We start from the raw sequence: 14,437 nt of genomic DNA on the forward strand, positions 1-14,437 counted from the left end.
CTGCCATTCCTCCGCTTGGCTGACAGAAAATAGCTAACTGGATTACTGCTAAAATTCAGAGTAAAGTGAACTCCCAAACTTCTATATGGTTAAGTGCTAAAAAAAAGTGCCCCCCACCCGCTTCCCCTCCTATCCTCATCAGCATCCCTCCGATCAGACTTTCTATCCCTCCATGCCTCCCTCTGTCCTCTCTCTTTTTCTTCCTCCTCTACCAACATCCCCTTAAACATGGCCCATTGGTGTGTGATCTAGAGGAGCAGAGAAGAGAAGGATTAGATAAGGTTGAGAGGTTGCACACTATGAACCCGAGGCTAAAAAGTAAGAATCCTAAAAGCAGTTAAGAGCTTACCAATGTGTGTAAGGAAGCGTATTAATCAACTCAACTCTATCAGTGGGCTGCTGTGTATTTGTGTGTTTCTGTCAATCTTTGTGAGTCAACTAGAAAGAAAAGGAGACTGTAAACTGTAATTTCAGAAGTGGCACAAATATAAATACAGATCAAGACAGGTGTTATTTCAAGCTTAAGGTGCTTCTTCTGTCTTGTTGGATGTCATGATATTACCAAGAGCAGAGGCTTATATAGTCTGAATGTGTGCGTTTCTGAATGGCTGTGTGCAGGTGGTCTGCCAGCCCAGCGGGAGCTAGAGTGCGAGGTGTAGTGAATACAAAGGTTGGTGAGTGAGTGTGTCTTGGGTGGGTGTTGTAAAAAAAAAAAAAAAAGAAAAAAGAAAAAGAAAAGAAAAAGAGATGAAAACAGACCTGCTAAAGAGGTTTGATTTGATCCACCACCCACCCTGACTAACGGAGTTGAAGGAGAAAGGCGCGCACACACAAACACACAATATCAGTTCTTTCTTCACCTTCTTTACTCTTTTGTCTGTCGGTATGTGTGTGGCTTTACGTATCTCCAAGTGTGCATGTGACAGCTTACTCTGGGACGGACAGAGGACGAGTAGTGGAGTGGTCGGCGGTGGGGGTGGGGGGCGGACGATAAAAGCGAGGTCATACACACTAACATCCTGCTCACTTCTGGGTCAGAGGTCAAAATTCAAGCAGCACCAACATAGATCCAAACTGCTCACCCGTTAATCGTGCAAAGACAAGTATATTTAGCTGCAAAATCTAACCTTGCTACGCAGTGATTGCATATAATTTGGCTTTAACAAATGCTAAATACTGATCCAGTGTGAAGTTTACAAAGTTTATCCATTAGCAATGTACTACAGTTGCTTAAAGTTTAATAGAGGTGGTGGGGGTCTTTTTTGTTTTTAAGTTATTCATCATGTCATTAGTCCTCACTTGCCGATCTTGTCCAGATGGGGAATGCCAAGACTGTTTAACTGCACAGTATCTCCAAGATACACCACTGCAAAAGGACACACCACTGCTCTATCCTGCCCCTGTCTCACTGTATCTGACTCTGTCCAGCGTTACATAGTGCTGTCACTGAGAACGCAAGCAGAGCTGAATATCAAGATACAGAAATAATACTGCATGCTTACTTGCAGCTAAAGGAAAACTTGGTTGGGACTGCATTTATGATCTCACTCTGCTAATGTTAGAAAAAAAGAGAAATGGAGAAAATAAGAGATCGGTGCGTGATATGAAACTCATTCAAGCCTCACCGGATACATGTGGTATACAGCTATAAAATAAATCAATATAGAGCTAACAGTAGATGCAGGTTTGTTTGACACCATTATTGTAAATGACACGATGGATCATTTACAAAGATCTTCATGTCAGACACTGTAAAGCCAGTTCACCAGCTATGATGAGGAAACCAGCACGCATGTAAAGAAGTCTGATAGAGTAAGCTAGGACAGCAGCTAATTATACGTTATTAGAGTGTGTATAAAGGTACTGCTGGAGGGGGGGTGGGGGTGAGAAAAAAAAAAAAAAGCCTGCGTTGACAGCTCACACACCACCCGCTAGTCCCACAGCAGCCCTAACTCTTGTTAGACACCAGAGAGTGACGTCTTTCACAGGCAGACACATGCATATACACTCACACACATGTACAAACACCTACCCACACACACAAATGTACATCCATTACTGTGACGCTACTGCCATCAACCAAAGGAAGACACATATAATCAACGAGGGAGCTGTGCCTATATGAATCCCATCTATGGAAGAAAAAATATGTGTGACCTTTTGTAATGAGTACTTTTAAAAAAGAAAAAAAAAGAAATTTCTCAAGTAGCCAATGAAAATTAATTTTGTTGGCAGGGGTCAAACATAAGACATCAGAAAATTTATGCAATGGGTCACTTCCTTTGTTTGACCACAAGGTAAACTGGCCAAGCTAGGCGCCTCTAGTACTGCATATGTGCATGTGTATGTGCATGTTTATGTGTATGTGTATGTGCATGATTAAGGGGTGCACGGTCAGTGTTGCGTGATAAGAATGTTGCAGTGTGTTTGCACAGTGTGTGTTAAGGAGATAATAATCCCAGCGGTCAACAAGAGTGAAGGGCCAGAGCTGCACTGACCAGCCCACCATCTGAGAGGGAAAAAAAAAAGTGAGGGGAAGAGGGGGAGGAAGAAGGAGAAAGGGAGGTAGCCATGTGGTTAACACTTGCTCACTGAGAGGCGACTGGAGAACAGCCAACCTCTTCACACACAGGCTGACCACACAAGAGCCTCTCTTTCTCCCACTGCCTTCCATCCTCCCTTCATCCCTTGTTACCTAACATATCCTTCTCTCTCTTCCTTAGCTAGCTTCCTCGTCTCGGCTCCTTCTTGCCACATTTGCCTTTCCAAACTTAACCCAAATTCCTCCTTTCCGTTTTCTCACCTATGTCTCGCCTCCTACCTCCTCCTACGACCCTAGAACTGTCACTCTGTCCACCTCCACCATCATGTCTACTTTTCATGAACATCTATCATCCTTTCCTCTCGCACTGGCTCTCCAAACACTTCCTTCCTGCCTTCCTTCTCTAGCTCTGCTTCCTCTCTCCAGCCCTTTATCACTCCCACTCTCGGACTTACTCGTATAGGAATCCGTTCCGTCTCAGTCTCTCTTTGTGGGTTACGGTATTTCTCATAAAATTCTCTCTTCTTTTTGCCCTCTTTATCATCTTTGCGCTCCCTCTTTTCAGCAGGTTCATCAGAGGGCTCTGTAGGAGAGGGCAGGGGAGACTTAGTTGGTTTTTCCACTTCCAAGTAGTTCTCATTGGGGTTGAGCACCATCACGCCATAACCCTCCTAAAACAGAGAAGAAACACAAATGTGTATGTTAGATACATGGTACAAGGAACACCAGATACTTCTCATAAACTTATAAAAGAGTCTATTAACAAATATATAACTATACAGTATTAGATTATTTGGGATTTATGTAAATCTTTTTTTTTTTACAATAAAATACTTATAATGAAAAAAAAAAAAAAAAAAAAAAAAAAAAAATATATATATATATATATATATATATATATATATATAGTTGTTATAGTACAAAATTAATCAAGTTCAGCTGAAAAAATAGAGGAGAGGACTGTAAATCTACATTATTACTATTTCTACACTACATCAATAAATAGATGCATCTTTACAGACAGTTAGCTAGAGAAACATATCAGTGGTAGATCTGTAGAGTTTTGTTTTCATTTCCAAAAATATTTGGTTATTCTTTTTGTTTTATCTACATAATGGAATCCTGAACTTCATTAAAAAGTCATGAGAAATTTTTGATAATGTTTCTTTTCTTTTTATAATTTGAGAAAAATCTGTCACTTTGCCAGAAGTACTAGTTAGGTATATACCTATATAAATGGAAAAATATGTGATAATTTAAAAAAAAAAAAAAAAGAAGCTCAGAAACATTTCAATGCAGTCTTGATCTGGTAAAAAATTGTGGTCTTTAAGAAAGAGCCTGGGATATTTATGAGTGAATAATATGAACACGACACTTAAAGGACACAGATTGTGACATGGCTCGGAGAAAAGATGCAAATCCAGACTGAAAGAAATGGCAGTGAAGGAGATAGAGGAGAGAATGCCACTGCAGGGACAAGCCTGAGAAGTAACTGGGGGATTGGAATTCAGTGGTGGTGGTTTCAGTAAGTGAGTAGCATTTAGTGACTCCAAAGGCCATGTGTCACTTAATATCAAACCCAATCGATCCCACCATCACTCAGTGAAAGGGTTAGCTACAAATGTAAATATGACTTGAAACTTCTGCAGGGAGCACTACAGATAAAAGTTTCCTTTAAAAAAAAATGTAAAAAGGAATTAGGGTTTTCACGTGAAAAGAAAATATTTGATTTACATAAAATGCCACAGAAGAAAGCACTGGGAAAAGGAAAAAAAAAAACTATGTGGTTATAATAAAAAAGAATAACAGAAAGGACGTGCACTTAGGAGAAAAGGAAGCTTTTCTGTAGCCCAGTGACTTCTTCAACTTTGAAGCCATTTTAATTAACTGTGTTTATTGTCCTAAGCACTCTGAAACTAAAGCAGGAAATGGATGGATTCCTGTTTCACTTTGACTTGGCTTTTCACACACAACCCCCATTGTGAGTACACATACACACACCCCAAGACTTAAACTTATGGGTTTATGAATTTCCAAACGCACACAAATACAAACATAAAGACACCAACTAGGGAACACAAAAGATATCAGTATAACAAAAAGACCTTTAGGAGCTGTAAGAGGGGCAGCTTCACCGAGCTTCCCCTACAAAACGCCATCACACACGCTGTCTTATTAAAGTGACATGTCTTCGATTCCTTATTAAGTGTTTATACAATGTGCTTGTTTTTTGTTGACGCAGCGTGTGTGTGTGTGTGTGTGTGTGTGTGTGTGTGTGTGTCCCTCCTGTGTATACTGACATCAAACCTGCCACACACCCTTTCCCTTAGCACTTGCCACGTGTTGACATTGGCAACTGACATTTTCTCACTTCTTCTGATTATAAAATTAATCTTATTCTCAATCTCTTTCAAATTCATGTTCTTCTTTTCTATACGTATTTTTAATAGAAAACATTTTTAATTTTTTTCTGTGTGAAAAAAGTTAGACATTATTCGATTATTATTAGATTTTTAAGTATTGATTTTTTTTTTTTTTTTTTTTGCTTATTAACTTTCACATTTTTAACACCACAGTAAATGTATTTAGAAATTTTCATTTGTGCTAAACAGAATTTTCTGGTACATACTTTAATTAAGTTTTGCTACAAGGCACAACGAGTCTGACATTAATTAAGGAAGTGAATTATATTAAAAAAAAATTTTTTTAAAATGCATGTCCACATGATAAGTTGTATAAATGATCCGAGGTTTGTTGTTTGCATATGTGTGTCCAGCACAAGTGAAGTAAAGTTGAAGAGGTGATGAATGAGGATCTGTTAGCGAGATTAAATTTAGCCTTCAGACTTCACAGACACATCTACACACAAGAAGTTCAGACACACAAGTACACATTCAAACAGATGAATTACCAGATGAAAAAAAACAAAACAAAAAAAAAACAACAGAAGCGGGTGAGGGTAAAAGAGAGCAGTGAAGACAGAGAGAGATACAGATGGATTATAAAATGATAAGTCAGAGATAGACAGAGAAGAAAGGAGAAACAGAGAGATGTAGTGTAGCCTGATAGACACCAGCTTTGTGCCACTGCCCACTGGTGGTAGTCAGATAAAATAACTGACAAGACCAGTTCAGCCTATGGGAACAATTTCATTACTAAAAACTCTTACAAATAATATTAGGAACAATCTTCAGGGTAATACATTCCAATACATCAACACCACCTAACAGAGCCTCAACAACATGCATGAAGTATAATGATCATTTTTTAAAATTTTATTATCTTTTCAAAAACAGCAGAATATATGCAAACTTTGAAAACTTAGAATTTACAACAGTGTTATTGGATTAGATTGCAGGATATTTAACAGGTGTCACTTATAAAGTCTAATATGACTGGAGGGGAAAGATACCAATCTAGACTGAAAGAAATGGTGCATTCGTAAAATGTGTTTTTCATATATAAAGTGTATTAAAAAACATAAGTCCGACAGGGGCTGCCCATTTTTCTTTAACCTAAATCCTGGTTCACAAGGCCAAAAGTTAATAGTTTAGTACACGTGTTCCTGGTAGTCCTATGGCTTATTACCCTTTTTTAGTCTTCAGTGCTCTTACCCCAACCCTTACTGGTCAATAACACTCCCCAGACTTAAACACACAAATGCTAACCTCAAGTGGCCCAGTTCGGAGCCTTTAGTGTCCTTATGCTAACCCTGAGTGCCCTGTAGGCTTTGCTTTGGAGAGGTGACAACACCTACCTAACCTAACAGTGCTAACCCTTTCAGTTGTCCAGTCACCCAGAAGAAGATTGCTGTAAAGGCGACCAATGTCTTTGGCGTTCTTCGTCTGGAGGAGCGGGGCCGCTGAGTTCACCTCTATGTCGGAAACCATCATTCATTTAAACGCTAAGAGGTCTGCTTTGATGTCAGGACAACACTGCTTTCCCTGTCCAGTCACTTCCTCCTCTTATTCTTGTCTCCATCAACAAAATATATGACTCTGAGCTCTGAGTGGAATTTTCATTTGATTTATTTTACTTGAACTGAATTAACAGCGTTTCAGGTTGGAGTCAACTTTTTTTTAATATGTGAAAGCTTCCTTCTACTTTAACTAATTGTTGTGATCGTATAATTGGACAAACTAAACCTCTCTACTTAGAAAATACATATTTTGTAAGAAAAACAGGATATTCAAATGAGAGAGGACAGTATTAAAGATGTCCTCAAGTATCACAGAACTAATTTCTCCTACCAAGCTAATGTTCATCTTCCAAATGTGAGCAGCCTTTTTTTTTTTTTTTTTTTGGTAAAAGCTTAGCATCCAGTTACCGTTAAGTCCAATCACTCACACACCACCCGGCCATGGTAAAACCTTTGTATTGTGATGTGCTGTCAAAGTGTGAATCTTGCACAAATGCACATTGCCAAACCTTGGGTCACCCTGCCTTTTTATCACTAAATCTTTCTCACACACATCGCTAACACTAGGTCACTGCCTTTGTCCTATACGAGCACACACTGTCTCGAAGAAAACAGAGAGAGACGCATACACTCCTCTAGAATTCGGTCAGTCTTGTCTTTCGGCTGTAGTATGCAGCCTAAGTCTCTTCCCATGCCCCGCAGGTGCCCCTGTGCCACCACCACACTGAGTCTCTGCCCTAGGGCCAGCGGTCAAGAGGATCACCCCGACCCCTGTGAGGGGGGACAACCCGACCCCATCACCTCGCTCTGGATGCTCCATAGCTCTCCTTTGTCGGCCTGTCCCACACCAGATAGCACAACAAAGGCTGCCGCTGCTACGGAAACCAGGGCTCATCTCATCATCACGATGAAACCTCCATCATCTCATCAAACAGAGCAATTTAAATCACTTTAAAAACAAAAATCCTCCCTTCCGTGTGCAAGGTATTAAAAATAAGAACAATTTAAAAATCACTTCATTTATGTTATTTGTCACTGAATATTAGTCAATACTATCTTATGATACTTGTGCCTCTATGGACAAACAGTCGTGCCTCCTGTCCACTCTTCCCCTCTAGTCGCATTATTTAAAAAGAAAGTGGATAGTGTTTGTGTGAGTGTGTGAGTGTGTGTGTCTGTGTGCGTATGTGTGTGTCTGTGTGCGTATGTGTGTGTCGACATGCGAGCGAGTGCGAGTGAGAGTAAATAAGGTGTCCCTTTAAGACAGCGGCACCTCTATTTTTCCAGTGGCGTTGTAATGAAATGAAATGTGTCTAATGTGCAGGAGCGGGGACAGAGGCGGCTGGAATGAGAGGGTGTTTCATCTGTGCGTGTGGGGCTCCACGAAGCTTTGATGTGAGAGCTCTCATGTAGTGAGCAGGGCTCTGGGCACAAGGAAAAGGACAGCACTTGACAGGTACAAAGCATGGCTGATAGCGGTCACGGGTGCATGCAGTGAGGGAAAGTGGATGGCATGGTTGTGTGAATTGGAGGTTCTATGTGTTGTAGGTGTATTGTTTGGTGAACAGGAGCAAATAAATGTTCTTCTTCCCATTGCACTTGTATATTAATGCATTGATGTGTGCATGTGCATGCAATTTACATCTCAAGAATCAGTATGCAATCTATGGTCTCCAGGGAAATTGGCCCTTGGGCGGCTTACATTATTAGTTTTCTGTCAGGTAGCTGTTAGGATCAGGGCTCTTAAAATCAAGTGGCTCAACAGCCTTCTCTCCACTTCCTTGTTCCAGCAATATGCAGCCCCTGATTCGCTACTCTGGCAAGACTGACAAGATGGAAAGGGTCAACCAGTATGGCATACCCAATAAGGTGAGGGCAAGGGGAGGGATGACTGCAGGCCACAGTCAAGTTTGAGCATAACTGGCTAACTGAGGCGAAAGGATAAGTTGGAAAATAAGCATAAGCAAAGCTTTTTAGTATCTCAATCCGTTTACTTTCACTTACAGTACTAACGGCTGAAGTGGTTGACAAATACATGTGAAAAAAACAGCTTACAGGAAGGATGAAGACAGAAAAAAAATGAACAGTTTTTCAATAAAGAGGTACACAGGAGCTGAGATAGATGGTAATAACAAGTGCGCGCTCATTTGCTCTACCTCTCTGTCAGGGCCACCCTGCTCTGCATGACCTTGTCTGTCTCAGTCTCTACGTGCACAAGCTTTGCATGCAGGGCCTCTTTATCCATCGGATCCCCCCGTTTTTTTTTTTTTTTTCCTCTCCTGCTTTTCCCGCTCCCCCTCTCCCTGAGGTTGAGATACCACACACTTCGCACAGTACTGTCAGATTAAGTCACGGTGCCCCTTTCTCATTTAACACAGCACCCGTCTGAGACACCCCCCCCCCCATACCCGCAAACCACACAGCTATGTTTTTTTTTTTCTGAGAGCAGAAGGGTGGGAGAGTACTTACTGTACCACAGGGGCTATGAAAAGACATGGATCTTAGAGGGGATGTGAGAGGGGATGAGACGGGATTGTCATCAGCTTGTCAGCCAAAATCAATCATGTTCTTGATTACATGAGATACAAAGAGGGTCATGCAAGCATTTGCTGGGCAGACCTAATGTAAATAAATATTATTTTGCTGGTTCTTTCTTTGCAAAAGCCAAGAAGAAAGGCAGAAGGGAAAAAAATTACATCATAGGCTAAGTTGCCATTGACCTAAATAAAGTAGCATAAATTACATGAAATACATATGAGTTAGTGTTCAACTCGCTTCTTTTTTGGATCCTCTGTTTAATCTCACATCCGTGTATGTTTAAGCAATCAAGCGAACGGCACACACAAATGTGTGCAGAAAAAGTAAAACAAACTGGAGCTTCATCTCACCATCTGCCCTCTGAGTTAATTTTGAACAAATCACCTACTGCATGGGTTTCTCCTCTCATAAAGGGTACACATTTAATTAAGTTTCCCTAAATTCAACTTTTCACTTCAAGTTCAAAGACTCGCTTCTACTAATGTAGTCGTACACTAATTTGGCCAAAGTAAATAAGTCTGTGGTAATGATTATCTTTTTCTTGATCTTAATGAGCACAAATAGTTTAGGTCAGAATAAGAAGCTAACCTTTTGAGCTAGTCAAGTAGTTGTGTCTGTAATAAGCAGCAGGGTTTTTAACCTTGGCTTGGATGTCTGGGTTCATTTGGATATTGTTTATATGTGGAGTTGAATATTTATAAATGAGTTCAAAGTGGAGCAGTGGGGTGGAGGAAGTGAAGAGAATAGTACAGCTTCTGATCCCTCATGTCTTTGCTTCTTTTTATGCTCAAATTTACATTTCTTTCTCTCTGTTTCACTCTTCCTGTCTCATTCCCCCCGACCGGACTATTTTCAGCACCTTTGTGAAAGAATAGATATAAAAACACACAGAAACTGTTGGGTAACTCACTCTGTTATTTACAATACTTAATCTGAATTTATCCAGCCAATATCCATGCCCAATGGCCGATCAAACATCGGAATGGCAAGGCAGAAACTCTGACACATAAACATACACATGTACACTGACACACACACACACAGATTTCAGAGGCCGGCTTCATCTGCTCTCAGCACAACACACAGAAGGAGGTGTAGAGATGGGGGTGGGGGTTGTTAGATTGGGGGTGGATGTAGCATTAATCACCGTCCAGGTGGAAATTGTCAGAGCTATCGATTGTGCAAGTAAATGTTACACAAGTCATTTGTCAACTTTTTCCCCCCTTTTTTTCCCTTGTTCTTTAAAGAAGAGCATGTCATTGGTCAAGACAGCAAAAGCATGTAAATTCACCAACACTGAGATTTTAGAGCCATCTCACCAGATGTGTTAACAGATATGCTATGAAAGTTTGATTACATTTTTATTTTTTTTACATTACCAATAAAAAATATAATCTGTAATAATAAAAAGACTCAGGTTTCAGCAATCTCTGCTACTTTAAATATTAAACCAACTGCAAAATAAATGTATATTTCTAGAATCCTTTAATATTACACCATTACACATGTGTTTGCCACAGAAAAGGAAATACAGTAAGCAGGAAGAGTCCTCATCCCACAGATGGAAAGCTATGGGGAAATAAATACAGCGAGCTTACTCTGATGCTGTTAGCATTTTGATTTATATATTCTATATTGTCTCCCCTAAGCATACACATGTATTTTTAATGAGGGCACAGAGAGATATAGATCATGGAATGATAGGTGCCTCCCTTTCCACCCACCTAACTATTTAATGTATAAATCAGGGGAAGAGGTGAGGAGAGCAGGAACGGCTGTGAGGCTACAAAAAGAGAAGACAGGAGGAGTGGAAGTGTCCCTGGAGCAACCCTGAAGTTATTGTCCTGAAGGCCACTAACAATAAAAAGAAAGCCAAAGCCTGAGTTCAGTGGGCCAAGAAAGGAAGAAATGTAATGCAAAATTCAAAAGTTCTGTTTATAATCACGGTGTGTATTTTTTAAAAAGTATTTTACAGCTATTCAAAATATAATTTCTGAGCAAGACCAAAAAAAAAAAATAAATCTTCAATTACAATAAAACGACAATTTCTGTCTTTCAGTTTAACTGAAGTAAAGAAATTCCTCAGCCATGCGAATTCCAATAGAGGGCTGTCAGTGCATGTTTCTACTTCACCATCTGGACAGGTAGTTGATACATGAACACACACGCAGTGGGTGCGAGACGCATGGCCATATGTACAGACTGAGCCAGCTGGGGTCAGTGGCAGGACACATCCAAACATTTTAGACACATGTAACACATGTATGCATGCGTACACATACACAGACAGGCACATAGCCTTTACCATAGTAAAGTAATACACAAACACGTGTGCATGCATTTCATGTACATCTTGCAAATCATGTAACAACAAAATGTTCTACTCCAAATTCAGATTTTGACTGATCAGTTGTGTTGAAGAAAAAAAAAATGTGCAGGTGTGCTTTGCTAGGTGTTATCAATCAATAATCAGCAGTGTGTTAGTGAGAAATGAGACTCGGCTGTTGCACCTAGAAATATTAATCTTACTGAACATCACAGAATCACTGTGGTTTTGATGGGTTAAAGGTCAAACAGGATTCCCAACACAACTGGCCTTTTATTGTGATCTAGAAGGAAGAGCCACAGAGAGACCTGGTGGTCCTGCCAATGTTGCTATGTGAGCTGTGTTAGATATTTCATGTTAAGTGTGACCTTTCGTGAGATTAAATTTTCAATTCTATATGTGTGAAATATTCATTTCTATTTGCAGTGATATTGTACACTGTGGATTATAACAGGGTACCCATCAGCAAAGGCCACAGTATTAGCACATGGATCCGCAACTATAGCGACACACTCCAACCGTTCAAAAGTCCGACCTCTCTCTAAGTGGAGCTGCACCACAGGTCCAAGAGTCAGAGGAGGTCGCTACAGCCAATCACAAGCTGTATTTGAAGTGTGAAGGGTAAACACTACGGCTGGCCTGTCCTGCCATTTACTCTGCTTATTTTCACAGCATGTAACCTAGGAAAGCGGTTGAAGAGAATATTGTATATCTGTGCGTGTGCGTGTGTGTATGCATCTATATCTGTGTTCCAGCACATTTTCCATGGTGTCATTACCACATGGCTGGGTTCATGCTTCACAGCACACACATGGAGCTATGCAATCCCCGTCATCCTCTCAACATACAGCCAAATACGCACGGAGATATGCACGCTGTGGTAACGACGTAAACCGTGCATTAAACTGATGCAACCTTCAAAAATAGTTGAAAGCAATTAACTATAGAAAATGTACAAATCCCCTTTCTCCTCAGAGCTTTCTCATACACCGACCACCCTCACCCCACCGCCGCCACAATTTTTACTAGAAGTCCTTTGAATTCTACTACTTTTTTTTTAAGACCACCTGTTGTCTATTATTTTTACATACAGCTTTTCTCATAAATCATAACACTGGGTAATTAATCAAGCTGTCAAAACAGTGACCGGAGGTCACCTGAAGGGGTCGGAGGTGGTTACAGGGCCGATGGAGGTCAGGGTCACACCACATTCCTCATCTTTAAGTTGGGATGGGATAGGGGCTAGGCAAACAAAAGCGAAAGCAGATGGGGGTAGGGGGGATGGGGGGTGAAAAAGAGAGCTAGGGAGACAGAGAGAGGGAGAGAGAGAGAGAGAGGAGAAATTGACAAAGAAAAGTGAAAGAAGCTGTCAGCTGCCTACAGATGAAGACAGGGGAGGCGATTCTGAGAAGGGAGACATCACATGAAGAGGTGGAAAAAAGGGAAGAGGCATGAAAAAAGAACAAAAGAAATCTGCAAAATGTTTCTACTGTATAGACCTGAAATTGGCTGCAGAGAGAAGAAAGAGAAAAGAAGGAGGTAGGGTGATGTGCCTTCTTCGATGAGAAAATAAGAAATCAGCTGTCGAAGTATGATTGTTATCTTGTCCTTTTTCTAGTGTGTGTGTGTGTGTGTGTGTGTGTGTGTGTGTGTGTGTGTGTGTGTGTGTGTGTATACACGTATGGGTGATGAGGCAGACTGATATCTCTCTCAGAGGAGTATGTATCGGTGTCTCAGTGTGTTGAGAGTCAGTTCAGAGAAAGGACCACGGGCCTGGAGTGGCATGTCACCGATTCCACAATTCACACTGCTGATTAGATCACACTGATTAGAAAGGCACATACACACAGCGATGCGCACAAATATACACATTAATGCAGTAAATACCAAAAAAAATGACCTCAAAAAAATTATATGAATGTACTATCTTTTCTTAAGTTATTGCTGTGGCCATAACTAGTTATAACTTTATCAGGTGTGTTAGAGCGTCAGCTGTAAAATCAACCAACTTAATATGCAGAGCATGAATCTGGTATGTGAAGTTTGGGATTCACCATAAAAAAAAATTTTAAAAAATGAAAATGCAGAGGACCCAAATGCTCAGTAGGTGTAATGAAAGACTGGGACAAACAACTGGAGTGAACAAGAAAGGAAAGAAGAAAAGAAGAATTTAAAAAGTGCAAATGCCGCGGAACTCTTCATACTATGTTTGAGTCCCCCTTCCCTGCGTCAAGCATGAATTCTCAGGCGTGGCTTGCTCTATCAAAAACATCACTCTTGAATGAGGCACCGACCATTGCGCAAAATTAGCTGTCACCCTTTCCTCAAAATCTTTGTTAATCTTGTTTCCAGTGTTTGCGGATTTATCAGCACATGCATCAATGTCAGCTCCTTGGTTACTGAGCCGGAATACTTGGGAGAAGATATAATTAAAAATGTTTGGGGTGTGGGGGGCAGAAGGGGATGGTTGCTGCAGAGCGAGAGTGTTAGGAAAGACAGGGCGGAGTGGTGTCTGGGAGGAGGAAGGTGAAGTCTTCCTCTTGTCTCGTGGTTTCCCCTGGGAGCCCGTGGAACACAAAGCCAGTGATAACAGACAAACGGGCCTGGCTGTGCCTCTCTTCCTCTCCCTCTCTTCCTCACTTTCTAGTATCATATAGGTCAGCATGTCACCGTATCTCTTAATGACACCAGTTCCACTGATCTGGCTGTGGTCGGGAAACTGGCCTTCTTGTTAACAGGTACCTGACACAAAGGAAAACAACAACTAAATGCATTTATCTAGTGAGCCTTAACAATCTGATGAACAACTAATCCATCTAGAAGGTTTTCCACATGGCTGTCATGTGTGCATCAGGCGTCACTCATGAAGTATATTTTGGAGAGAACCACAGTGGATAAATAAATAAAAATAAACTAGAAGCGCATATTTTGCGCTACTGGAATTACGTGATTATTTAATTATCTGTTTGCATGTTCACTGACTTAAACGAAAACAGTTTGACATCTGGAGGGGCGGTGATGAATTACACTGTGCCACCGCAGCTTGATCCTTGATGTATTTCCAGCACATCTCTTATTATCATGTGGCTTTGCAAAAAAAAAAAAAAAGCAT

General features: G+C 40.7%; 1 protein-coding gene across 1 annotated transcript in view; it reads right to left on the reverse strand.

Moving 5' to 3' along the window:
* The window catches only part of arb2a (ARB2 cotranscriptional regulator A), a 155,578-nt gene that overhangs the window by 93,799 nt on the left and 47,342 nt on the right, over positions 1–14,437 (reverse strand). The window contains exon 7 of the mRNA XM_030737542.1: positions 2,998–3,213. Within this exon, the coding sequence (XP_030593402.1) occupies positions 2,998–3,213 (216 nt within the window). The remainder of the gene's footprint in view (positions 1–2,997; positions 3,214–14,437) is intronic.

Source organism: Archocentrus centrarchus, chromosome 9 (genome assembly GCF_007364275.1).
Source record: "Archocentrus centrarchus isolate MPI-CPG fArcCen1 chromosome 9, fArcCen1, whole genome shotgun sequence".
Lineage (NCBI taxonomy): Eukaryota > Metazoa > Chordata > Actinopteri > Cichliformes > Cichlidae > Archocentrus > Archocentrus centrarchus.